This window comes from Indicator indicator, chromosome 36 (assembly GCF_027791375.1).
Source record: "Indicator indicator isolate 239-I01 chromosome 36, UM_Iind_1.1, whole genome shotgun sequence".
NCBI lineage: Eukaryota > Metazoa > Chordata > Aves > Piciformes > Indicatoridae > Indicator > Indicator indicator.
Window position 1 is genome coordinate 4,080,498 of NC_072045.1, and position 24,747 is coordinate 4,105,244.

The 24,747-nt window shown below is 63.8% G+C and overlaps 4 protein-coding genes across 4 annotated transcripts; all 4 read right to left on the reverse strand.

The window, feature by feature from the left end:
* Nucleotides 1-102: 102 nt before the first annotated feature.
* LOC128978313 (perilipin-3-like) lies at nt 103-2,713 on the reverse strand. Its single transcript, XM_054396179.1, has 8 exons — nt 2,694-2,713; nt 2,524-2,582; nt 2,103-2,298; nt 1,466-1,548; nt 1,079-1,376; nt 764-954; nt 550-672; nt 103-470 (listed from the first exon to the last, which is right to left on the reverse strand). The coding sequence occupies exons 2-8, from the start codon at nt 2,572-2,574 to the stop codon at nt 126-128; spliced, it is 1,287 nt and encodes a 428-aa protein (XP_054252154.1). The 5' UTR covers nt 2,575-2,582; nt 2,694-2,713; the 3' UTR covers nt 103-125.
* A 1,108-nt stretch (nt 2,714-3,821) lies between these two features.
* LOC128978271 (perilipin-3-like) lies at nt 3,822-8,872 on the reverse strand. The gene is made up of 10 exons (XM_054396082.1): nt 8,750-8,872; nt 8,472-8,653; nt 8,085-8,278; nt 7,551-7,663; nt 7,277-7,472; nt 6,480-6,562; nt 6,166-6,397; nt 5,495-5,625; nt 4,741-4,884; nt 3,822-4,630 (listed from the first exon to the last, which is right to left on the reverse strand). The coding sequence occupies exons 1-10, from the start codon at nt 8,870-8,872 to the stop codon at nt 4,214-4,216; spliced, it is 1,815 nt and encodes a 604-aa protein (XP_054252057.1). The 3' UTR covers nt 3,822-4,213.
* Nucleotides 8,873-9,606: 734 nt separating this feature from the next.
* LRG1 (leucine rich alpha-2-glycoprotein 1) lies at nt 9,607-10,614 on the reverse strand. Its single transcript, XM_054396083.1, has one exon. The coding sequence runs from the start codon at nt 10,612-10,614 to the stop codon at nt 9,607-9,609; it is 1,008 nt and encodes a 335-aa protein (XP_054252058.1).
* A 1,689-nt stretch (nt 10,615-12,303) lies between these two features.
* On the reverse strand, nt 12,304-24,588 carry SEMA6B (semaphorin 6B). The gene is given in 17 exon segments (XM_054396161.1): nt 12,304-13,289; nt 13,640-13,698; nt 13,893-13,970; nt 14,232-14,372; nt 14,673-14,867; nt 17,621-17,770; nt 18,580-18,711; nt 18,833-19,050; nt 19,728-19,816; nt 19,919-20,038; nt 20,126-20,216; nt 20,343-20,444; nt 20,815-20,877; nt 20,976-21,036; nt 21,340-21,469; nt 21,999-22,147; nt 24,506-24,588. Coding segments are annotated over 17 exon segments (2,847 nt in total).
* Nucleotides 24,589-24,747: the final 159 nt, after the last annotated feature.

The window sequence follows — 24,747 nt, forward strand, 5'->3', positions numbered from 1 at the left end:
GAGGGATGCCCCCATGGAGGCAGGCACTGGGGTTATGGGCAAGGTGTGCCAGGCAGGGGTTAGTAGATGCTCCTACTGAGGCTTGCTGGGGGACACCACCACCACCACCCCCACCCTGGAAGACACTACTGCATCTCCAGCTCCACCGGGCGCTGGCCTGCGGGGGCGAAGGGTCCCACCAGCCAGGTCAGGGGAGTGTTGTGGGCCACATGCTCCACCAGCTCATCCATCAGCTGGCGAGCTTTGGTGGCATGGGCACGGGCCTGTGCCAGCACGCTGCTGGTCACGTCCTGCAGGGAGGCGGCGGAGGCGAAGGAGGCCCTGAGCCCCTCCACGTTCTGCCAGACCTGCCCTGCCTTGTCCTGGATGCTGGCAGGGAGGCCCTGGAGGCTGGACACCAAGGGCTGGCAGGAGCTCTGGATCTGCTGTGTCAAGCCCTGCAGCATGGCCAGCGTGCCTGACTCCACCGTCTGTGAGGGGACAAGAGGGTGGTGAGAGGTGGAGGGGACACCCAGTGACCCCAGGCATGCCCTGCTCTTCTCCACCCACCTCTGGTGGCACCAGGTCCTTGCCACCACCTGGTTGCTTCTTGTTCCACTCCAGCCACAGCTGCTGCAGCTTCTCCTGCCCTCCCTGGAGCTTCTGATCCACACCCTGCTTGAGGTGCTCCACCTGGGAAGAGAGGCAAAGCCTGGCATGGGTGGGCTGCTGCAGCCCCAGGGTGGCACTAAGGGGTGGGGGGGGACACGGGGATGGGTCCTACCAGATCGAGGGTGCGCTGGAGCTGTGCCAGCAGGTCCTGGCTGCTCTGGCGAGCACTCTGCAGCTTGCCCAGGGAGTGCTGGAGGGCTCTGTGCCGCAGCTTGGTGGAGAGGGAGCCCAGGCGCACGAAGTAGCTCTGCTGCTGCTTCTGCTGCTCCGGCTCAAAGCCCTCCACGGCCGTGGACAGCTTGGCTGTGGGAGAGGAGCTGCTGAAGTGGCCCCACCACCACCACCACCCTCACCCAGCTGTGCCCTGCCCAGGCTCTACCCACCCCCAGCCCATGACATCAGCAGGGGGTGGTGAGGGGCTCCTTACCCAACTCCTCATCCGTCATGGGCAGGTAATGGTCCACCAGCTCCTCTGACTTCTCCAGCACGGAGCCCATGCCGCTCACCACCATCTGGCCCATGGTGCTGCCCATGACAGTATTGACACCACTGCTCACAGCTGACTTAGTCAGCTCCACGCTGCCCTGCACAGCCCCCTTGGTCATGTCCATCACCCCTGTCACCCGGCTGGTCACCGCGTCCTTGGCCCCAGCCATGGTGCTGGTCAGGACATCCTTGGCCCCGGTCACTGTGGAGGTCACCAGCTGCTTGGTGTCCGAGATGAGCTGTTGGGGGGAGGACAAACCCTCTGCTCAGCAGTGCTGGGGAGCACCTCAAGTGAGTTTGCCAATCCCACCCCACCCCACCCAGCTACCTTCTCTGGGGGTTGCTGCAGGATGGGCAGCTTCTCCTCCAGCTTATCCAGCCCTTTGCAGGCGTATTCGTTGGCAGTGGAAACTGGAGATGACAAAAGGGGTAAGTCCTAACATCCTGCTGCCTCAGGAGAGCTCTGCTAAGGCTTGGCAGCACCCCAAAACTCATGGGGTGCTGCCCCCCTTTCCCCCAAGCTCCTCCAGCCCTGTGCAGGTGTATTTGATGGTGGTGGAAACCAGAGATGAGAAAAGAGCTTTTCCCTGTCCTGCTGCCTTGCAAGAGCTCTGCTAAGGGACAGTTTTTGGGGGGCCCTCAAAGTTGTGGGGTGCTGCCCTCACCCTCCAGCTTCTCCAGCTCTTGTAGGGGTGATGGAAACTACAGACATGAAAACTGACAGGGTTTAATATTTTGCTGCCTCACAAGAGCTCTGCTAGAGACAGTTTATGAACAGGACACCTCAAAACTCTTGGGGTGCTGCCACCCCCCCCAGCTTCTCCTCCAGCCCCTTTCAGGTATATTTGGTGATGGTGGAACCCAGAGATGAGAAAAGAGCTTTTCCCTGTCCCACTGCCTCACAAGAGCTCTGCTAGGGCTATTTTGGGGGCACCCCACACCCCGTGGGCTGCGGTCCCACTCACTCTGTGGCTCCAGCTTGGTGAGGAGGGGCTGGGCCCCGCTAACCGCCGCTGCCGTCAGCGTCCTCACACCCTTCTCGGCAGCGTCGCAGACGGACTTGACGTAGGGGTGGCAATCCTTGGTGGAGGCATAGGCGGTGGAGACCATGCCGTAGGCTGAGCTCACCAGGGGCAGGTTGGCCACCCGTGCCCCGATGCTCTGGGGGGCACAACGGGGTCAGGATGAGCACGTGGAGACGATGGAGCCTCCAAATCTCCCAGCGGATGAGTGGACACCGTGCGCCCCCAACTTCCCAAGCGTGGCTTTGGGGTGACCTGAGGACTCTCCAAGCCCACCCAAGGGTAGGATAACCCCAAAGCCCTGTCCCCAAGCAGGGACCCCCCCGGACAGCCCCACTCCAGACCCCTCCTTGCCCCCACTGACCTGCTGCTCCTCAGCCTTGGGCTGCACCGTCCCGGGCTCACTGGTGGCCATGGCGGGGGCTGGCGGAGGAGACACGGAACCGTGAGTTGGGTCGGAACTCCCCAAACACCCCCACCCCCCGCAGGCCCGGAAAAGCCCAGGCTACCCGCTTCCCAGGAGCAGGCTCTCACCTCTGGAAGCTCACTTTAGGCCTTGGACTCGCCCCTCTCTCCCCCCTCCGTCCTTTATAGCCCCGGAGCCCGTCCCCGAGCGCATGTGACCGGGAACACGCCCAGCGGGGCCGGCCCGGGGCGGTCCGGGAGCACCGACCCGCGGGGCGCGGTGGGGCTCAGGGTGCCGTGACCGGTGCCGTGACCCCTCCCTGCGACAGGGCTGCACCGATCTCTCCCACCGGAACCCCCCAAACCGGACTGCACGACCCACCCTGGGACCGGGACCTCCGGGACCAGGCTGCACCGGACGCCCCAGGACTGGATCCCCCTCTCAGGGACCGAGCTCCACTGATCCTCACCGGACAGGGACCCCCACACACACCCGGGACTGGATCCCCGGGACCGGGCTGCAGTGGTGCCCCAGAACCAGATCACCCCCGGGCCAAGCTGCATGGACGCAGCCAGCACCGGAACACCCCCGGGACCGAGCTGCTTTGGCCACCCCATGACCGGATGCCTCAGGACCGGGCTGTACCGATTCCCCCACCCCGGGACCGGGATCCCCCCTGGGACGGGCCTGCACCGATCTCCCCTAACACCGAACCCCCTTTCCCCGCAAACGCCACAGGCGCCTCGGGGGAATCCCAGTGTCGCCCCCCGCAACTTGCCCAGCGGAGGTCAGACTGGTGCCAGTGGGTGCCAGTGGCAGGAGGACGGATGGACAGTCCCAGGGAACCCGGTGCCTCCCCGATGGGTGCCGCGGCGACGCTGTGCCCACAGTGTCAGGGATACCCTCAGCCCTGCCCCGTGCTGACGCTAAGTGGGGCGAAGTCCAGTGCTACATGCTGGGGGGTCACAGTCCAGCTGCCCTGACACACACACACGGCACCCCGCTGCCACCTGGCACCCCATTAGCACCCATCCAGGACCTTCCACCCTCATAACCTCCTGGCACCCTCCATCCTGACACCCTACTGGGACTCTCCACCCTGGCACTTCACTTGTCACCCTCCACTTAGGCAGCCCCCTGGCACCCTCCACCCTAAGACCCCACCAGAACCCTCCAGTTGAGCATCCCGCCAAGCACCCTCCACCCTGGCACCCTCCACTCCAGCACCTTGCCAGGACCCTCCACCCCAGCACCCCACTGGCACCTATCCCAACACTTCACCAGTAAAACCCTCCCCACAGGGTTACCCCGCATCCCCAGCTCTGTGCCAAGCCCTGGCACCACCCAGTGGCCTTGTGGCAGCCGGCGCTAGGGGCTGTGACTCATTTTAAGGCCAAAAAAGTTGTTTTCTTCTTCTTTCCAGGCTTTGAATGCTTCTAGAACAAGAAATCCCAACATTCCCAGGCTCTGGGGACACCACAGGGAGCCCCAGACCCCACAGTGGGCAGGGCTGAGCCCATGGTGTGTCCTCTACGTGCCACTGTCCCTTCTCACAGGGGTCCCATGCTGGGTCACCTCGTCACCTCGTGTGCTGCTGGGGGTGCTCCCGTGGGTGCTGCCCTAGCCTGGCAGTGCTGGCAGCTGAGTGCTAGCTGCAGCACCGTGGGGCAGCTGTCGCATGGTGCGTCCCCTCCACGGTGACACAACCCTCCCACTTGGACATCTCCACGGGGACATCCTCCGGGTACTCCACCAGGGCAGGGGCGAAGGGTCCTGCCAGCCAGGGCACGGGCGCGTGCTGCCCCACGTACTCCAGCAGCTCGTCGATGTTCGTCTGTGCCTTCTGCATCGTCTCATGGCTCTGTGCCAGCACCAAGTCTGACAGGTCGTGGAAAGTGTGGACACGGGAGAGGGAGGCCTGCACATCCTCCACCACATGCTGGACCTGCCCTGCTGTCTCCTGCACGCTGCTGGGCAGAGCCCGGGCGCTGGAGACCAGGCGGGCACAGGCAGCATGGAGCTGGTGCAGAAGCCCACGGAGCATGGCCAGAGTCCGCGGCTCCACCTGCAAGGCAGTCAGCAGGCAGTGGCATGGCCCCACAAGCTGTATCCTGGTGTTCTCTGTGGACACAGGACTCCACCCCACTGCTGTCTTCCTGTCTTCCTGCCCTGTACCTTGGTTTCTTCCATGGGCATGGCCCCCGACTCCATACCTTGGTGTCTTTCATTGGCATGGACCCTCCCACCCCATCCCTCACTGCCTTGCCTGGGTGTGGGTCCCCCCACCATATTCCAGTAACTCCCACAGGCACCACTGCCCTGGAAAACGGGGGGGGGGGGGGGGGGGGGGGCGGGGGGGAACCCACCCAAATTAGAGGGGGGGGGGGGGGGGGGGGGGGGGGGGGGGGGGGGGGGGGGGGGGGGGGGGGGGGGGGGGCCCACCCCATTTAAAAACCTATCTTCACAAAAAATTCCTCCTGGGGGGGGGGGGGGGGGGGGTTCCCCCTGCCTGGCCATCCATTTCACCAGCCTCCCGTTTGCCCCCCAAATGGGGGTTGGGGGGGGTCTTTTGCGTGGGGTTGGGGTGCCTGCGTTGGGGGGGGGGGGCCCCCGAGGCCCGGCCCGCCCGCCCGCTCGATCTGGTGGGAAAAGGGACCTATTGTGTTGGTGGGTTGATTTGCCTACTTTTGTACCCCGTTTGTGTTGATAGAGTGTGGAAGCCCCAGGCGCCCCAATGAAGACAGGGGTGTGAAGGAGGGCATAAAAACAGGACCACCCCTCCCCAGGTCCCCGCAAAAGAAGTGCGTGTACCAGCCCTGTATGATGAGGTTGAGTGGGATGGCTGGGCCCCAAGGAGATGAAGGTACCCGGGTTGCTGGGCGGGCCCATGCGTCCCCCGGTGCCCCCCCGCCTAGGCCCAGCCCATGACCCCAGTGGGGGGGCCGCCCCCCCGCAGGGCTCGGTGCCGCAGCTTGGCCGAGAGTGAGCCCACACGGACGAAGCAGCTCTGCCACCGCTTTGGCCGCTCTGGCATGGTCACCTCCACGTCTGCCACCCCTGCTGTAGGGTGAGAACCATCTGGCTGGACCACCCCACGCTAGAGCATCCCAAACTGGGCACCAGAGCATCCCAAACTGGGCACCGGGCTGAGTGCTCCCCATAGCAGCGTCCCAGGGGTGATCACCCCCCATATGATGCTTGGCCATCAGGTCATGTGGAGGTGTCACCAAACAGCCAGGTGGCCTCTGCGGTCACCGCTGCTGTCACATGGGACCAGCTCTGGGCACCGCTGCCCTGTGCTGAGCTATAAATACCCGGGTGGGTGGCACGGGGCTATATTTGCCTCCCTGTTTCCAGGTGAGAGTTCACCACCCAGCACCGTGCCACGTTCCCCAGCTTCAGCTTCCCGACTGATAGGGGCTGTCCCCCGCATGGTGTCCTGGCGGCTGTAGGCACCGTGTGGGGGTGAGTGCTCCCCTGGCACTGCCGCAGGGCACGGGGCGGGGGGAGGGGGGGCACCCAGGGAGATGCTGGGCAATGGGGTGGGAGTTCCAGCAGCCTCAAATCTGGGAGATAGTTTACAGCACCATCACCACTCACCCGGCTCCTCCTCCGTGCCAGGCAGGTACCGCTCCACCAGTTCCTCTGATTTGCCCAGCACCGCGTCCACCCCTGTGGCCAGCAGTTGCCCCACGCGGGAACCCACCACGGTGCCGACGCCGGTGCTGAGTGCCAGGCGTGTCCTCTCCACGCCCCCCCACACCGCGCCGCGGGCCAGCCCCACCGCGCCGCTCACCGTGCACGACACCAGCTCCCTCGTGCCTGCCACCACCTGGGAGGGGACAGCACAGGGATGTCTTGTCCAGCTTGGAACCCCCCGCCCCGACCTGCGTCTCCCCCAGGGGAGATGTTACCTTCTCCGGGGGTTGCTGCAGGATGGGCAGCTTCTCCTCCAGCTTATCCAGCCCTTTGCAGGCGTATTCGTTGGCAGTGGAAACTGGAGATGACAAAAGGGATGAGTTCTAACAACTTGCTGCCCCGGGAGAGCTGTGATAAGGCTTGGGGGCACCCCAAAACTCATGGGGTGCTGCCCCTCCCTCCAGCTTCTCCAGTCCTTTGCAGGTGTATTTGATGGTGGTGGAAACTGGAGATGAGAAAAGAGCTTTTCCCTGTCCTGCTGTCTTGCAAGAGCTCTGCTAAGGGACAGTTTTTGGGGTCTCCCAAAAGTTAAGAGGTTCTTCTCCCCCTTCAGCTTCTCCTCCACCTTCTCCAGGCCTTTGCAGGGGTATTTGGTGATGAGGGAAACTACAGACATGAAAACTGGTGAATTTTAACAGTTTGCTGCCTCACAAGAGCTCTGCTAAGGGCCAGGTTTTGGGGGGACCCTCGAACTTGTCAGGTGCTGCCCTCTTCCATCTTTTTCTCCAAGTTCTCCTCCAGCCCCTTTCAGGTGTATTTGGTGATGGGGGAAACCAGAGATGAGAAAAGAGCTTTTCCCTGTCCTGCTGCCTTCCAAGAGCTCTGTTAAAGGACAGTTTTTGGGGGGCCCTCAAACTTGTGGGGTGCTGCCCCCCTCCAGCTTCTCCTCCAGCCCCTTCCAGGTGTATTTGGTGATGAGAAAAGAGCTTTTCCCTGTCCCACTGCCTCACAAGAGCTCTGCTAGGGCTATTTTGGGGGCACCCCACACCCCGTGGGCTGCGGTCCCACTCACTCTGTGGCTCCAGCTTGATGAGGAGGGGCTGGGCCCCGCTGACTGCTGCTGCTGTCAGGGTCCTCACCCCCTTCTCAGCGGCGTTGCAGACGGACTTGAGGTAGGGGTGGCGATCCTTGGTGGAGGCATAGGCGGTGGAGATGGCACCACAGGCTGAGCTCACCAGCGTCAGGTTAGCCACCCGGCTCACCACACTCTGCCAGAGGATGATGGTGGTGATGATGGTGTCCCCAGTGCTGCCCACAGCCCCCAAAACCCTCCTTGCACCCCCTACCTTCATCTCCTGATCATCCTCTGTTGACATGGTGGTTTTGGCTGACATGGTGGCAGTGGCTGCGCTGGGAAGAGAAGGATCATAGGGTGATGGATCCCAGGGGGAGGCCAAACCTCATGGTCAGCCCCCTAGCATTCCGAGGGAGCAGGACACTTGTGGGGCTGAGCCCACCCAACACCCTCTTTACAGCCCCCATTGCTCTGAGGGGTGAGATCCATCAACTCATGACAGGCGTGGGAGGCAGCTGGAGGCTTCTGAGCTGTTTGAGGGGGTCTCAGGGGAGTCTGGAAGGGATTTGGGCATGAGGCTAACCTCTGTCGGGTTCCCTCATCCCCTCTCAGGTCCCCCTCATCCCCCCTTAAGTTCCTCCCATCCCAGTCTGGGAGCTGGGAACAGGGGTTGGAGTGATTCAGCCCAGGCTGGGCTGGTTCGTCTTTCGCAATCCGGTGCTAGGGACGTGCCACCAGTCACTCTCACCTCGGCTGGGACAGCCCCAGGACCCACAGCAGCTCCGCTCCCACTTTGCACCTCTACCCGCAGCAGCGTCGCTGCTCTCCTGGCCCGGCCCCGCGCACCCCCGGGGGCGAGTCCTAGGTGGGCTCTGGGGGAGGCTTGTGAGCAGGTGCTTGGCATGCAGCAGGACACCCTGGAGTTCCTGGGCTGTGCCCTTGGGTCTTCCGGGGGTGGGGACAGGTACTTTGGGGTCGCTGGGGGTATACCCTTGGGTCCTAGGTGGCAGGTCCCGGAGGAGGGAGGGAGGGAGGGAGCGGAGAAGGTCCCCTTGGATTCCTGGGGGTCCCCTTGGGTCCCATTGGGCAGGTCCCTGGAGGGGAGCAGGAACCGTTGGAGTCCCTGGGGCGCTCTGGGGCAACCATCACGGAGAGGGGCGACAGGCAGGGGACCCTCGGGACCGCCCCTCACCTCTGCCCCGCTCCAGCCCACCCGAAGGCCCCCGAGGCCGGACCCGAGGACCACCTCTCGGGGCCCCCCTCCAGTCTCCACCCTCCAACTACGGTGATGTCCCGGGGTCCGTACTTACGGCGGGGGATGGAGGTCTGTCCAGACCCCCTATCGTGATAGCGATCCTTGGATGCGACCCCTGCCTCCCGCCCGATTTGGGATTCAGAGTTGGCAGCGGGAGCCAATCAGCGAAGGGGCGGGGCTTAGAAGTCACCAATCAAAAGAGGGGGCGGGTCTACAGGGCGGGGTCTGGGCGGTGCCGCCACGTGGGGCCCGATCGTGTCCCGGGGACTGCGAACGGCGGGGTCAGGCTCCAGCCACCGGCCAGCCCTTGTGTCCCCACCCCGGTGTCCTCTGGCCATATGTCCCCACCTCAGGGCACCCAGTGGTGAATGTTCCCGAGCTGGGTGTTCCCATGCCAAGTGTCCCTGTGCCAAGCGTCCCCATGCCAAGTGTCCCCATGCCAAGTTTCCTTGTCCCTTGAGTCCTCCCCACACCTTGTGTCCTCCCCACCTCTGTTATCCTCCAACCCCTGCCCACACACCAAGGGACCTCTTGCCAGGTGTCCCCATGCCAAGTGTCCTTTTGCTAAGCATCTCCATGCCAAATGTCCCCAACCCAGGTGACCCCACGCCAGGTGTTCCCACACAAGGTGCCCCCGTGACAAGTATCTGCGTACCTAATGTCCCCAAGCCAATCAGAGGCTTGGGAACGGGCACAAGCAGGGGACACAGTGCGGGTATGGGATAGGCATGGCCAAGGGACATGCCACCTGTCACTGCCTTATCCCCAAGGACTTCATAGGACAGCACGCAGGAGAAAGTGTGAGGTGGCACCAAATGACCATGTTTAATGTCCTCTTGTAGGGTGGGGACTGGGACATGAGCCAGGCAGGATGGGGACAGGCACGTGGGACAGCCTAAGCCTGGTGGGAAGGGGTTAGGTGCCACTGGGATGGGCATCACAGGATGGGGACAGGGGTCTTTGTGATGGGGACAGCTGCACCCCTCTCTCCCTGCCTCAGTTTCCCCAGAGCTGGGAACAGAGTGGCAGGGAAGGAGATGACAAGACCCCAGGGTGACACCGAACCCCTTGCTCAGGGCTCTGGAGGGTTCTGGCTGCCCCCCTTGGCCCCACATCCCATGTCCCCAGCCTGGCTCACCTCAGCCACCTCCCGTCCCCGGTGCCGAGGGGGGCTGGCACAGAGGGTGTCACGGGCAGTGACAAGCCGCGGGGCTGCCCTCTGCAGCACCTCCAGCAGCTGGCACTCACAGTCCCAGGGGTTGCCCGAGATGTCGAGGTCCAAAACGGGGCCAGAGGACCGGGGGGGCAGCTCCAGTGCCTGCAGCCGGTTCCGTGCCAGGTCGAGGACGTGAAGGTGATGCAGGGGGGCAAAGATGCCAGCGGACAGTGCCTGCAGGTCGTTATCCTGGAGGAAGAGGAGGTGCAGGGCGGGCACGGGCACGAAGGTGGTGGGCAGCAGCATGCCCAGCTGGTTGCCCTCCAGGTCGAGCTGCTCCAATGCCTGCAGCCCGGCCAGTGCACCTGGTGCCAGGGTTGCCAGCCGGTTGTGGGATAGATCCAGGTTCCTTAGTGAACGCAGGGGGCGGAAAACCTCTGGTGGCACCTCTGCCAACGCATTGGCAGCCAGATCCAGCCACTGCAGCTGCTGAAGGGGCTGGAACCAGGTGGGTTTCAATGCCTGCAGCTGGTTGCCCCTCAGTGCCAAGTGCTGGAGGTGGTGGGCAGTGGCGAAGATGCCAGCAGGGAGGTCGGCCAGGAGGTTGTCGGTCAGGTCGAGGATGCGAAGGGTGGGCACAGGGCGCAGGAGGGGTTCAGGGAGGGTGGTGAGGAGGTTGGAGGAGAGGTGGAGCTCCTGCAGCCGAGGCAACCCTGCCAGGGCATCTGGCGGGAGGGTGGCCAGCGCCGTGAACTCCACCGAGATGGCCACGGTGGCGCTGGGCAGCCCCCTGGGGAAGGTGCTGAGGGTGGGCTCCGTGCAGACGAAACGGGTGGCACCGGGCTGGGGGGAGCACGGCGCGGCGTGGCCCATGGCCAGCAGTGCCAGCAGCAGCGGTGGCAGGATCCAGCCTGGTGGCATCATGTTGCTGCGGGCAGGCAGCCATCATCACCCGAGGGTTGTGCAAGAGCTGCCCATGTGGGACCGTTGCCCACTTGCAGGGCAGGAAGATGCCCTGACCCACATGCCACCCCCTCCCTGACCACACTCAGCCCTCCATAGCCCCCCGCAAGCCCTGCCCTCACCTTCCCAAACGCTTGCTGAGGCTCCACAGGGACAGACCTGGCTCTTCGGTGGCTGTCACCCAGCGGTGCGGTTGGTGGCTCGGCTTCACGTGACAGTTGGGAAATCGCTGCCTTTGCTGCCAGGGTGCCAGCATCCGGGGCAGGGACAGGGGCCTGGTGTTCCCCATTGCACCCCACGGCTCTTGGGAGGACATGGTATTGACACCCCCCCAGCCACCCTCTCCTCTCTCAGGCACCCCAGCACCCAGCATCTCTGCATGGGGGACACTGAGGCACAGCCTGTGGTGGGTGCTGGGGGTGGTGAGACCCCCTGCCATGGCACCACTGCCACGGTGGCACAATGAGTGGTGGCCACTGGTTGCGGTAGGCTGAGCATGGAGGAACTCACTGCATGGGAGAGGGGGTTGGAGGAGGTCCTGGGGGGGGAGGGAGGGGGAGCAGGGTGGGGGTCCTGGTGTGGGGGAGCATGGTGGAGGTTTGAATATGGCTGGGTGGGGGCACTAGGAGGGTATGAGCAGAGGTGTGGCTGCAGGGATGGGTGGGTGGGAGCAGAGGGAGTGTAGGTGGGTGTGGGGGGGATGGGGTGCAAAGGGAGTCTGGGGTGGGGGTGGGGTGTGGTTAAGAAGGTGCCAAGGTGGCAGCTGGGGACTCGCCTCCAGTAATTGGGTGTTTATTGGGGCCGCGGGGTACAGACCGCGGGCGGCCGCATGCATGGCCGCATTGGGGGAGGGGCACTCGCTGTGCCCCCCACCCTATTTACAGCCTGCCACCCCCCCACCCTCCCCTGCCACCCCAGGCCACCCCGGAGCCAGACAGAGGTGGCACCAAAAGGGCACCCTTTGCCAGCAGAGAGTGGGTTCGGTGGGGACCCCCAGCCCCAGTGGTGCTCCCACCCCCCTTCCCCGGGCTGTGCTTTCCAAGAGGGGGGTGCCAGGCCCCTCCACAAGCTGACACTGGGCAGGGGTTGGGGGATGGGTGTGTCCCACCCCCAGGTAACACACATTTGGGGCCCCTCCAGCCCCCTGTACCCTAAATATTCACCATGTCCAATCATCACAACCAACGCATTCTGGTGGCAGCCCCTGGCCAGGTGGCCCCAAAGTGCTGGCAGCACCCACAAGCCCCTTCCCACCCACCCACAAGGGTTTGCAGGGTGAGGGGCACAGCCCTGCTCTGCCTCAGCTAGGCCCATGGCTGGGCATCCATCCTGCTGCGCCCCAGGAATCCCCCTCCCAGGGTGCTGTGGTCCCTGGGGCCAACCTGAAGAGGGGAGAGGATGGACCCCCTCCTGCCTGGGTATAGCATCCAGAATGTGGGGCACTGCCCCACACCAGCTAGGGACACCCCCAAACCCTATTCGGGGGCACCCAGGGGATGCCTGTCCCCCCACCCACCCCTACAGCACCTCACCCCATGCCCGGCAGCTCCTGCCCAGCCACTTCTCTTTGTCCCCGGGGGTGCTGGGGGACCCCATCAGTGTCCTGGGAGGTGTCTTTTTGTTTGGGGGGGACACGCAGTCGGTGGGACCCTATTTTCCCGAGGGAGTCCGCTCCACGCCATAGCGCAGGAGGTGGTGCAGGTCCGTCAGCGCCCGCGGGTGCCCGGCGCTGGCCGCCCGCTGTGCCGTTCCGTGCCGCCCGTAGCCCCCCGCCGCCGCCTCGCCGCTGTTGAACGTGTGGTTCCTCTTGAGGTGGGCACCGGGGCGGCCGGTGCCGTTGTTGGCATTGAAGTTCAGCTGCTCGGGGTGCCAGGGCGGCCCCTCGGTAAAGTCTCCCCCCTCCCCACCGGGGGCCGACACCACCCGCCGGCGGTCGGGGCTGGGGTGCGGCGTGCCGGAGAAGTCGCCGTAAGAGTTGCGAGGCGGGCGGCGGGCACCGGCGGGGGGGTGCTGCCGGGCGCGGGGGCCTTCCTGGGGGTCTCGACCCCAATGTCCATCGCCCGAGGAGTCGCTGAGTTCAGCCTCCAGCTCCTGATCCACCAAGATGGCGTGGCAGGAGAGGGGGATGCCGCGGGCCGAGCGGCCGGAGCCCGAGCGCAGCCTCCCGGCACCGCCGGTAGTGCCGGACCCGCCGGGGTCCCGCAGCGCGGCGTTGATGATGTTGTGACTCTGCTCCCAGGTGCAGTTTTGGAGGGCTCCGGGGCAACGTTTCTGCTGCAGGGGGGTCTGCTCCGGTGTGGGCAGGACCCCCGAGTCCAGGTCGTGCTGGGTGACCTTGGCTAACTCCTTGGGCCAGCCGTTGGGCATGAGCGGGGCCAGCAAGGCGCCAGGCTGCCCGCCCCGCGCCCGCCGCTCGCCCAGCCGGCTGACGCTCACCACCGACTCGCTGTGCGCCAGGATGGTCTCCTTGTCCTTGCGCCGGGCCAGCTCCTTGCGGTCCCGGTGGCCGATGAACCAGCAGACGCTGAAGCCGGAGATGACGGCGCCGATGACGAAGGCGGCGACCGAGGAGATCACCAAGAGGTTCACCGACACCAGCCCGTCCGGCTCGTCCACGAAGCTCTCTGTCACCAGCCCTGGGTGGTGGTGGCACGCATACACGTCACACACAGCACACACACGTCACCAACCTGGGGGTGCCACCGCGGATTCAGAGAGCCACAGAAATGGTTTGGGGTTGGAAGGGACCTTGGAGATCATCTAGGTGCAAGCCAGCTGCAGGGACACCTCCCACTGGAGCAGGTTGCTCAAGGTCTCAGTGTGTGGATGGGTGGAGGGATGTGTGGAAGGATGGATGGAGGGGATGGACGGAGGGAGGGATGGATGGAGAGGATGGATGGAGGGGATGGATGGATGGAGGGATGGGTGGATGCATGGACAGATGGACCACTATGTCCCCCAAGCCCCATTCCTGCCCCACACTCACCCTCACACTCTCCCAGGTGGGATGTGCTGCCACCAGCGATGTCCTGCTCGAAGGCCACCCTGCGGGGGGACAAACTGAGTGAGCCTGGCAGAGGGCTCCCAGCTTGCCCCAGCAAGTGATGAGTTTGCTGGGTCTCAGCAGGTCATGGGGCGGGGTTGCAGGAGCCAATGCTCTCTGGGGATCCCCTGAGACTCTGCTGTCCCCTCTGCAATGTCCCCCAATGTCCCCTCCCTCCCTGGTCTGGCAGCATTACCTGGGGCTGGGCTCCAGGAAGATGCAGGAGCCCTCAGGTGTCCATCCACAGTAGGGATCCCGGCTCCCGAGGCAATTCCTGCCCAGGAAAGGAGATTTCAAGATCAGCCCCAACAACCCTGGGCCCCCACAAAGGACCCCAGCCCCAGTGAATGACCCCAGCCCCACACCATGCTGTGCCTCAGTTTCCCCTGACCGTGCTCCCAACTGAGCCCTTCTCACCCAGATCCCAGGAAAGGGCAAATTCCTGGGGTGTGGAAGTAACTCCACCATGCTCCTCACAGCCCCCTGCCCCAGGTGAGCCCTGCCCACCCCGGGGGTCCCAGCCCCTCACACTCACTTCATGCAGCCTGAGTGCTGCTGGCAGCGAGCCACTGGCACCCTGGCCACGCACGGGGGGAAGGCCAGCAGCAGGGATCCTGCTGCCTTGTCCAGCTCCAGCCCCAGCAGCCGCCGCTCGTCCTCAGTGTCCCTGCCACACCTGGGGACAGGGCACAAAGCTCAGCTTGGGCCCAGCCCTGGTCCATGCCCACCATGGAGCTGGCTCCAGCACAGGATAGTCCAGAGGAGAGTATCTTGTTCATTCCCCCCACCCTGTTCACCCACCTCAGTGACCCACCCATCCCCTCCATCCATCCATCCATCCATCCATCCATCCATCCATCCATCCATCCATCCACCCACCCATCCTCTCCATCTATCCTTCCATTCATCCACACATCTGAAGCCCCCCTACACACCCACCCAGCCCTCTCTTCCCACCCAGCAACCCAACACCCACCTCCCGGGGTGGTAGGTCTCAAACTCCTCCAGGAAGACACTCTGGCTGCCAGGGGTGCTGGGTGAGGGGCTGGTGCTGGCATTGGGATGGATGAGGAACTTGAGGACGGTGCCCGTGCTGGAGCCCAGGAAGACCACAGTCTGGTTGCCCCATGGCCCTGCTGCGGTGTCCACCACGATCTTGCGGAGCTGGTACCTGCACAGGGTGAATGGAGCAGGAGTTGAGGTGGGCAGGTCCCTGGGAAAGGGGCAACTGAGGCAGGGTAGAGAGCAGGGATGCCCCCTAGGGATAGCCAGGCTGCAGCTGGCCCAGAGCTAAGGGTGCCCAAGGGCTGTATGGATGGTGAAAGGAAACCAGTCCAGGTCCCAGCCATGATGCATCCCCACAACCACAGCCCCAGCCCTGTGGGCCCAGCCCCACGTTCCTGCCCTAATCCCCATGTCCCTCTCCCCAGCCCAGTGTCCCTGTCCCCTGCCCTGCCGGCAGGAGGCTGCGGCCTGAGAGCGCTGCTTGATTAATTCCCCATCAAGCAGCAATTAAGGCAGATTTAATTAGGACGAGACAATCTCCACTGCAAAGTTGATGAGATTTATCAGGTCTCCTGGTGCTCTCCCAGCGCTGGCGTGCACGTGCAAGGGCAGCGTGAGAAGCCTCCAGCCAGCACCCAGCAGCACCAACCAGCCCACACCAGCACCAACCAGCCCCTACCAGCACCAACCAGCCCCCACCAGCACCAACCAGCCCACACCAGCACCAACCAGCCCCCACCAGCACCAACCAGCCCCCACCAGCACCAACCAGCCCCGACCAGCACCAACCAGCCCCCACCAGCACCAACCAGCCCACACCAGCACCAACCAGCCCCCACCAGCACCAACCAGCCCCCACCAGCACCAACCAGCCCCTACCAGCACCAATCAGGCCCTACCAGCACCAACCAGCCCCTACCAGCACCAACCAGCCCACACCAGCACCAACCAGCCCCTACCAGCACCAACCAGCCCACACCAGCACCAACCAGCCCCCACCAGCACCAACCAGCCCCTACCAGCACCAACTAGCCCCCACCAGCACCAACCAGCCCCTACCAGCACCAATCAGGCCCTACCAGCACCAACCAGCCCCTACCAGCACCAACCAGCCCACACCAGCACCAACCAGCCCCTACCAGCACCAACCAGCCCCCACCAGCACCAACCAGCCCCCACCAGCACCAACCAGCCCCCACCAGCACCAACCAGCCCCCACCAGCACCAACCAGCCCCTACCAGCACCAATCAGGCCACACCAGCACCAACTCAGCCCCCACCAGCACCAACAAGGCCCTACCAGCACCAAGCAGCCCACACCAGCATCAACCAGCCCCTACCAGCACCAGCCAGGCCCTACCAGCACCAATCAGCCCCTACCAGCACCAACCAGCCCCTACCAGCACCAACCAGCCCACACCAGCACCAACCAGCCCCTACCAGCACCAACCAGCCCCCACCAGCACCAACCAGCCCCTACCAGCACCAACCAGCCCCTACCAGCACCAATCAGCCCACACCAGCACTAACCAGCCTCTACCAGCACCAACCAGCCCCCACCAGCACCAATCAGCCCACACCAGCACCAACCAGCCCCTACCAGCACCAACCAGCCCCCACCAGCACCAACCAGCCCCTACCAGCACCAACCAGCCCCCACCAGCACCAATCAGGCCCCTACCAGCACCAACCAGCCCCCACCAGCACCAACCAGCCCCTACCAGCACCAACCAGCCCCCACCAGCACCAACCAGCCCCCACCAGCACCAACCAGCCCCCACCAGCACCAACCAGCCCCACCAGCACCAACCAGGCCCCACCAGCACCAACCAGCCCCCACCAGCACCAATCAGCCCCACCAGCACCAACCAGCCCCACCAGCACCAACCAGGCCCCACCAGCACCAACCAGCCCCTACCAGCACCAATCAGCCCCCACCAGCACCAACCAGCCCCTACCAGCCCCTACCAGCACCAACCAGCCCCCACCAGCACCAATCAGGCCCTACCAGCACCAACCAGCCCCCACCAGCACCAATCAGGCCCCACCAGCACCAACCAGCCCCTACCAGCACCAATCAGCCCACACCAGCACCAACCAGGCCCTACCAGCACCAACCAGCCCCCACCAGCACCAACCAGGCCCTACCAGCACCAATCAGCCCACACCAGCACCAACCAGCCCCCACCAGCACCAACCAGCCCCTACCAGCACCAACCAGCCCCTACCAGCACCAACCAGCCCACACCAGCACCAACCAGCCCCTACCAGCACCAATCAGCCCCCACCAGCACCAACCAGCCCCTACCAGCACCAACCAGCCCCTACCAGCACCAATCAGCCCCTACCAGCACCAACCAGCCCCTACCAGCACCAACCAGCCCACACCAGCACCAACCAGCCCCTACCAGCACCAACCAGCCCACACCAGCACCAACCAGCCCCTACCAGCACCAACCAGCCCCTACCAGCACCAACCAGCCCACACCAGCACCAACCAGCCCCTACCAGCACCAATCAGCCCACACCAGCACCAACCAGCCCCCACCAGCACCAACCAGCCCCTACCAGCACCAACCAGCCCCCACCAGCACCAACCAGCCCACACCAGCACCAACCAGCCCACACCAGCACCAACCAGCCCCTACCAGCACCAACCAGCCCCTACCAGCACCAACCAGCCCACACCAGCACTAACCAGCCCCTACCAGCACCAACCAGCCCCCACCAGCACCAACCAGCCCCTACCAGCACCAACCAGCCCACACCAGCACCAACCAGCCCCTACCAGCACCAACCAGCCCACACCAACACCCACCAGCACCCACCCACACCCACCTGCACCCACCAACGCCCCCAGCAGCAGCCCCCAGCAGCCCCGCGGCCCCTCCCTGGGCCGGATCCTGCCCTGGCACCCACCGGCTCATGGTGCGGAGGATCCAGGGGGCGTTGCCCAGCGCAGGCACCGCCTCGTCCATCAGCGGGTGAGTCTTGACGAAGTTGAGGATCTCGTCGGGGAAGGTGCTGGAGGAGTTGTAGCGCATCCCGGGGGACGCACAGCACCCGGGCCTGCGCACGCCGCACGGCTCAGCACCCCCGCGGCCACGCTGGCCCCGTCCCCAGCCCTGCCTGCTCCCACACCAGACCTGCCTGGCCTTGTCCTTGTCCCCATCCCTGTCCCTGACCCATCCCTGCAGGCACCAGCCCTGTCCCCAGCCCAGACTCTGTCCCCATCCTCATCCCTCTCCCCAGCCTCACCACCCTCCCTTCAGGTACCAGCCCTCACTGTCCCTGTCCCCATCCCTGTTCCTTTTCCCCTCCCCACTGTTTCCCCTGCCAGTACAAGCCCTTGCCAGACTCATTCCTGTCCCCAGCCTTGTCCCCATCATCATCCCTGTCCCCACCCTCACCATCCTTCCCTGCAGGTACAACCTCTGATCACTCCTATCCTCTTCCCTGTCCCCAACCTTGTCCCCATCATCATCCCTGTCCCCACCCTCACCATCCTCCCTGCAGGTACAACCTCTGATCACTCCTATCCAACCTTGTCCACGTCATCATCCCTGTCCCCATCCCCACTACTGTTCCTGTTAGTACCAGCCCTTGCCAACCTCATGCCTGTTCCCATCCCTGTCCTCATCATCATCCCCATCTTCCTCATCCTCCCTGCACCTACCATACCTGATCACTCCTGTCCCTCCCTGTCCCCACCTCCAACCCAACCCTATGCCCCTTACCGCTGGTACCAGTTCTGGCTGTCCCTGTCCCCATCTCCATCCCTGTCCCCATCTCCATCCCTGTCCCCATCCCAGTCTCCATGTCCCTTCTTGCCAGTCCCAGACCTTGCCTGGCCCCTGTGCCCACAGCATGCCACTCACCGGGGCTTTGGCACCATGTCCTCTGGCACAGGTGTCCAGATGGACTCAGGTGACTTCTGCTCCCGAAAACGTCCCTCGAAGACAGCAGCCACTTGGGTCATGTCGAAGGCACAGACAGCAGAGCCAGGGATGCTGGGGGGACATTGGCATGGGGGTGAACGCCTCTAACCCATCCTTCGTGTCCCTAGTAGGCATTGGGGTGCACAGGAGGATCCCAGCCCAGCCCTGGGGGTGGGGCAGGAGAAGGTCCAACCTGTTGGCAGGTGTGGAGAAGACAGCCAGCACCACGGGGCGGCCATCCAGCTCCAGGATGTCTGTCACAGCTTGGATGACGTTGAAGTAGAAGTGGGAGTCACCGGGCACGGAGCAGTTGAGCCGAGCCTTCAGGAAGGAGGTCCACTGCTTCTCCAGCACCCGCTGCGAGCCCCCCATGTCGTTCTTGCACACCCGTGCCACCCGTGACACCACCACCTGCGGGGGGACGCCCCTCAGAACCTGCTACCCAAAGATGATGACAACCCCCCACCTCCCTGTCCCCACCCTGGGTGCCTTGGGCTGCTATGGGGGTGATTGGAACACAGCCCTGTGAGGAGAGGCTGAGGGACCTCCTCTGGAGACTTTCAAGCCCTATCTGGATGTGTTCCTGTGTGACCTGTGCTGGATTCTATGGTTCTGCTCTGGCAGGGGGGTTGGATTTGGTGATCTCCAGAGGTTCCTTCCAACCCTAATATTCTCTGATCCTATGATGATGATCCTATGACCTGGGGGTGTTCAGTCTGGAGAACAGAAAGCTGAGAGAAGACTTAATAAATGTTTATCAGTATATGAGGATTGGGGGTCAAGAAGGATGGGACAGGCTCTGCTCAGTTGCACCCTGGGATAGGACAATGGATAGAAACTCCAGCACAGGAGGTTCCACCTCAACATGAGGAGGAACTTCTGCACTGGAAAGGTCACAGAGCCCTGGAGCAGGCTGCCCAGAGAGGTTGTGGAGTCTCCTTCTCTGGAGCCTTTCCAGCCCCATCTGGATGTGTTCCTGTGTGACCTGTGCTGGATTCTATGGTCCTGCTCTGGCAGGGGGGGTTGGACTGGATGATCTCCAGAGGTCCCTTCCAACCCCTACCATCCTGCGCTCCTGTGCCACTCACCTTCTCCAGGTAGTTGAACTCCATGGCGATCTCCCGGAAGAAGAAGTAGACATGGCTCCTCCACTCCACAGCATGCACAAAGTAGGGCTCTGAGGGGACAGCAGCAGGGTCAGGGATGGCCCAGGTGAAAGGGGACGTGTGCCACGACCTGGCATGGCACGTGGTGGGCACCCCCAGGGGGAGGCAGCTACCTTTGAACCATTTGGAGTCGTGTTTGACGGTGCGGAGGGTGGGGCTGTCGCCGAGGCTGCGGTAGATGACGGCGTCGATGGCCAGGAAGTCCGTCACCGTGGCAGTGAAGAGCATCCCCCCTGTGCAGGAAAGGGATGGCACCTGGCTGTGGGGCAGGGGACAGTGGGCAGAGCACCCAGCATGGCACCAGCAGCGCCAGCACTGACCTGTGAAGAGGGCCACGTTGGCATGCTTGGGGTCATAGGGGCACCTGGCCATGCCGCTGATGTTGTCCCCGACGGGCTCCAGGGTGTCCATCTAGAGAGGGTCAGATGGAGCCATGAGTGACGCCAACTGGGCAGCAGGCCTCAGGCTGTGCCCCAAGGACACAGGTGGGGGGGTGACATGGGGGCGTCCCCATGCCGTGGGGGGTGGGTGACTCACGCTGTAGTTGGCACAGACAGGGTTGAAGGCGTTGGTGCCACAGACGAAGAGCAGGCTCTGGTTCCTCACCAGCAGCACCTTGATGAAGTTCCTGCACTCTGCCTGTGACAGGAGAGGGAACTGTCACCCCTCAGCATCCTGCTGTGTCCCCTCTACCCTTGGGTGCTCCCATCACTGCAAGGGGTTAGCTTGGGGGGGGCTGTTTTCACCCCAGATTGGCATTTAGGTGCCCTGGAAATCAGCTTCCTGGCAGATGCTGCTCTGATCCACAGGCTCCAAATAATTAATTACAAACCCAATTAGCCAAGAGGCCAATAAATCACAGAGACACATGGCAGGGAGCGGAGGAGGGGGGCAGACTGGGGCACGATGGGGGGACACAGGGTGGCTTTCTCTATGTGACGTGGGGTGCAGAGGGTGCTCAGTGCTCGCTGAGGGGGTCCCAGAGGATGCAGCCCCCCTAGCCCCGTACCTCGTGTTTGCCCTTCATCCGGCAGATGCTGATGTCGTGCTGGTTTGAACGCCATGTCAGCTTCTGGGGGGGCACAAAACCCAGTGTGGGGCTGGGGGACAAGCCAGCAGACACCCCCCCTACTTCCAGTGTCCACCCCCTCCAGCACCCCCAGCTCTTACCCGGTGGTACCGCATCTCCCCAGCGCCGCTGGGCTCCAGGTTGACCCGGTAGACGTTGTCCCTGGGGAGGCGGACACAGATGCCACTACCCTCTGGGGTACCTCAAGATATGCCCACCATAGAGGCATGTTTGGGTGGGGGATGGGATCCACCACCCCCACCCCCCCACCGGGAAGGTTTGGGGTGCTGGGGTGAGTGATGAGCATCACCAGCACAGGAACGACACCACCAGAGCCCCTGCCATGAAACATTTTGGGGTGACCCAGCTTGGGGAATGGGGCCCATCCCCAGCAAAGAGGGGTGGGGGTGAGTGTCAGGTGCCCAGCCACATGGAGGGGAGGTTTTGGGGTGCCAGAGTTCAGACCTGTCCCCGATGAAGAGGGTCCTGTTGACCTTGAGGATGCGCTGGATGTTGAGGCGCTGGGTGCCCCCCGCCTCGGGGCCGGCCGGGCGGCTCGTGCCGTGCCCCACGAAGACAGAGTAGTGCTTGACGTCTGGGGGCACACCCCTGGGGGTCACACACTGCCAGGGCACCCCCACTCACACTTCCACCCAGCCCTGCCCATGGGTGCCCCTCCTTCCTGCACCCCAAAACCCCTTCCCATGGGTGCCCCTCTCATAACTTCACCCCAGAGCACCCTAAAACTCCCTCCTGTGGGTGTCCCCTCCTGCCTTCATCCCCAAAGCCCTGCCTATGGCTGCTCCCCTTCTGCCTTCACCCCAGAGCACCCTAAAACTCTTACCCATGAGTGTCTCCTTCCTGCCTTCACACCAAAACTGCTCCTCGTGGGTGTGCCCTCATACCCTCACCCCAGAACCCCTTCCCATGGGTGCTACTCTCCTGCTTTCACCCCAAACCCCTTCCCATTAACCACAAAACCTCTTTCTATGGTGCTCCCCTCCTGCCTTCACCCCAAAGCACCCCAAAATCCCATCCCCTCCGCACACAGAGCCATGTCCTCCCCTCCTTGCACGCCCATGCAGCACCCTGCCCCCCACCCCACGCCCCAGGTGGGCACTCACAGTCCTCGGGGGCCACAGCGATGGGTCCGGGCTCCTCGGGGAACGTGCCGCGGGCTGTCCTCTCCGCCACCAGCAGGAGCAGCAGGACGAGGGGGACACGAGGGGGTGTCCCCATGGTGTCCCCCGATGCGGGTGGGCACCCACCGCACCTGCAAGCACGGGGAGAGGTGGGTGGGTGCGTGGGGGGGACAGTACCCAGCTGGGTTCCGTCCCCATTGCGTGTCACAGAGTCCCACCCATCCCAGCACCCCCTCCCCAAACCCATCACCGCGGGGTGGGGTCCGGGGTGGGTGGGGGTCAGGGTCCCGGTGCTGGGCCAGCGGCAGCGGGGAGGGGCCGGTGCTGGATGTGACTGGGTTGGGCGGCGGGGAAGCGAATCCTTCCCGGGCTGAGGAATGTCAAAAATGCTGGGAAAAGCGGCCCCCACGCCCCCGCCGAGCCGCCCCCGCGCCTGCGCGGCTCCGCACTGGGGAGACTGGGCCCAAACTGGGGCTTTTTGCCCTCTCCGTGGGGGCTTTACTGGCGGCTTACCATCGCCAGCTCATGGGGGAACCGAGCCAGAGCAGACACGGGGACACAGGGACACGGGGACACAGGGACACGGGGATGTGGGAACAAGGGGGTGTGGGGGTAGGGGACACAAGGATATGGGGATGCGGGAACAAGGGGATGTGGGGGTAGGGGACATGGGCACACTGGCACATGGCAATATGGGAACATAGGGACACAAGGACATGGGGATACAGGGACGTGGGGACCTGGGAGAAGCCAGTGAGACTTTTCCCCCACCCAAAACGCCACCAGGATGGCTTGGAAAATCCCTGGGGACACATCGAAGTGCCACATGCCAGCCAGCTCCATTGCCACCACCACCACCGTCCCTGCACTGGGCCAGGACATCGTCACTGTCCTGCCACCGGCCGTCCCCGTGGGGCAGTGGGGACAGCCAGGGGTAATTAGCAGCCAGGCAGGGATTTAATTGATTCTCAATCCCATGGGAGCAGGGAGCAGCTGCGATCGAAGCGTCGCCCTCCTGCCACCGCGTCCCCTGCAGGCAGCAAGGACGACTGACATTGTGCAGAGCTGAGGGTCACGGCGCCTGGCAGCGCCAGCAGGGTCACTCCATCCTGTCCCCTCTGCGGTGCCACCGGCCCCGTTGCTGAGACACAGCACTGTCCCCATCCTGGTCACCTCTACAAAGTCACAGCCTCTTTGGGCATCTGACCCCAACCCCAGTGTGTCACAGTGCCCAGGTGGGACCTGACCTTGTTGTCACAGCCCCTGGGGACATCTGACCTTGTTCCCCATAGTTTCACGGACCCCAGGGACAGCTGACCCAGTCCCCACAGTGACACAATCCCCACAGCAGCACGGGCCCCAGGGACACCTAATGACATCTCCACAGAGTCACAGCCCCCAGGGACATCCAACCTTGTCCCCAAAGTGTCACAGTCCCTGGGGACAACAAACCCCCATCCCTACAGTGTCACAGCTCCCAGAGACATCCAACTCTGTCCCCAGGGTGTCATGCAATTTCTCCACAGTGTCACAGTCCCCAGTGGCAGTGCCCCACGGGTGACAGGCCAGGATGGCCTCCATCCTGTGGGCATTCCCACACCAGTAGCATTCCCAAATCCCCCAGTTTAAAGTGTCCCTAAGGTGGGGACCCCAAAAAGCAGCCCAAGGGAAGGGCTCAGCCTGTATCAGGCACTAGGGGGTGGGGGGATTTGGGGCGGGGGGAGCTGGAGTCACCGCCTGTAACCCCAAGCAAGGGGGACGGAGGGGTCGGGTGTCACTGTCACTGTCATCCCCCCTGCCTGAGTGGTGACAGCGAGCGGGGAGCCGAGTAACCGGAGCTTCCAGCACCATAAATGCCGCTGATTGTACTGGGAAAGAAAAGGCAGCGGGGGGGAGGGGGCTGGGGAGGGGGGAGATACACGGCGGGGAGACTGGTGACAAACAGGGACCCATTCACGGCGGCGGCAGAGCAGAGGGGGACAGTCACCCTGCGTGTCCCCAAGTGTGGCTGTGGGGAAACTGAGGCAGTGGGTGGGGACGGACTGGCCGTGGCTGGGGAGGTGCTGGGTGGGCTGGGGAAGGCATCTCCGACACCGAGTGGCTGAATGTCCCTCGTCCTTGTCCCCCTCCTTGTCCCTGCCTCAGTTTCCCCACCCAAATGCACACTCAGCCCTCACCTACTGTACACAAAGCTTTAGGGAGGGGAGGGGTATGCAGCTGCCTGCCCTCTTCTTCCCCCACTTTTCCCCCCCACATCATCTACCCGACCACAAACACAGTTTTGTCCCCCCGGGTTTGTCCCCCTCATTCCATAAAGGGGGGCTGCAGCGAGCCCCAATGCAGGGGCGTGCCTGTGACCCCCAAAGAAAGGGCTGACATCCCCCCCTACCCGACCTGATGGGGTAGGGGGGGGCTGTGCTCTGCCTTAATTTCCTCCCAACCGGGATGGACACCCCCTTTCCCCCGCTCCACACCCCCACTCTGCCCACCTGAGCTCCTCCGGTCGCCTCTGCCACCTGCCCTACGGCACAGCCACTGCTCGGGGTGGGGGTCCTGGATGCCTGGTTCCCATACTGGTGGGGGTGGGTGTCTTGTGTGTGTGTGTGTGTGTCCCCCTCCAAAGACGCCCCGACGGCGCTGGGGGCTCCGGCGTCCCGAGAGCGGCTCAGCTGTCACGTAACCCCCCACATCACCACCACCACCACCAGGGACCCCCCCAGGGGAGGGGGGT

Coding starts and splice junctions, on each gene's coding strand:
- LOC128978313 (XM_054396179.1), bottom strand. CDS start 2,574: ATGGCCACCAGTGAGCCCGGGACGGTGCAGCCCAAGGCTGAGGAGCAG. Junction 1,377..1,465: donor TGCAGCAACCCCCAGAGAAG/GTAGCTGGGTGG, acceptor TCCCCCCAACAG/CTCATCTCGGACACCAAGCA. Junction 955..1,078: donor CATGACGGATGAGGAGTTGG/GTAAGGAGCCCC, acceptor CCTCTCCCACAG/CCAAGCTGTCCACGGCCGTG.
- LOC128978271 (XM_054396082.1), bottom strand. CDS start 8,872: ATGGCCAGAGGACACCGGGGTGGGGACACAAGGGCTGGCCGGTGGCTG. Junction 8,279..8,471: donor TGGGCTGGAGCGGGGCAGAG/GTGAGGGGCGGT, acceptor CCTGCCACCTAG/GACCCAAGGGTATACCCCCA. Junction 4,885..5,494: donor GGGGCGGCCCCCCCACTGGG/GTCATGGGCTGG, acceptor CCCGTTTTCCAG/GGCAGTGGTGCCTGTGGGAG.
- LRG1 (XM_054396083.1), bottom strand. CDS start 10,614: ATGATGCCACCAGGCTGGATCCTGCCACCGCTGCTGCTGGCACTGCTG.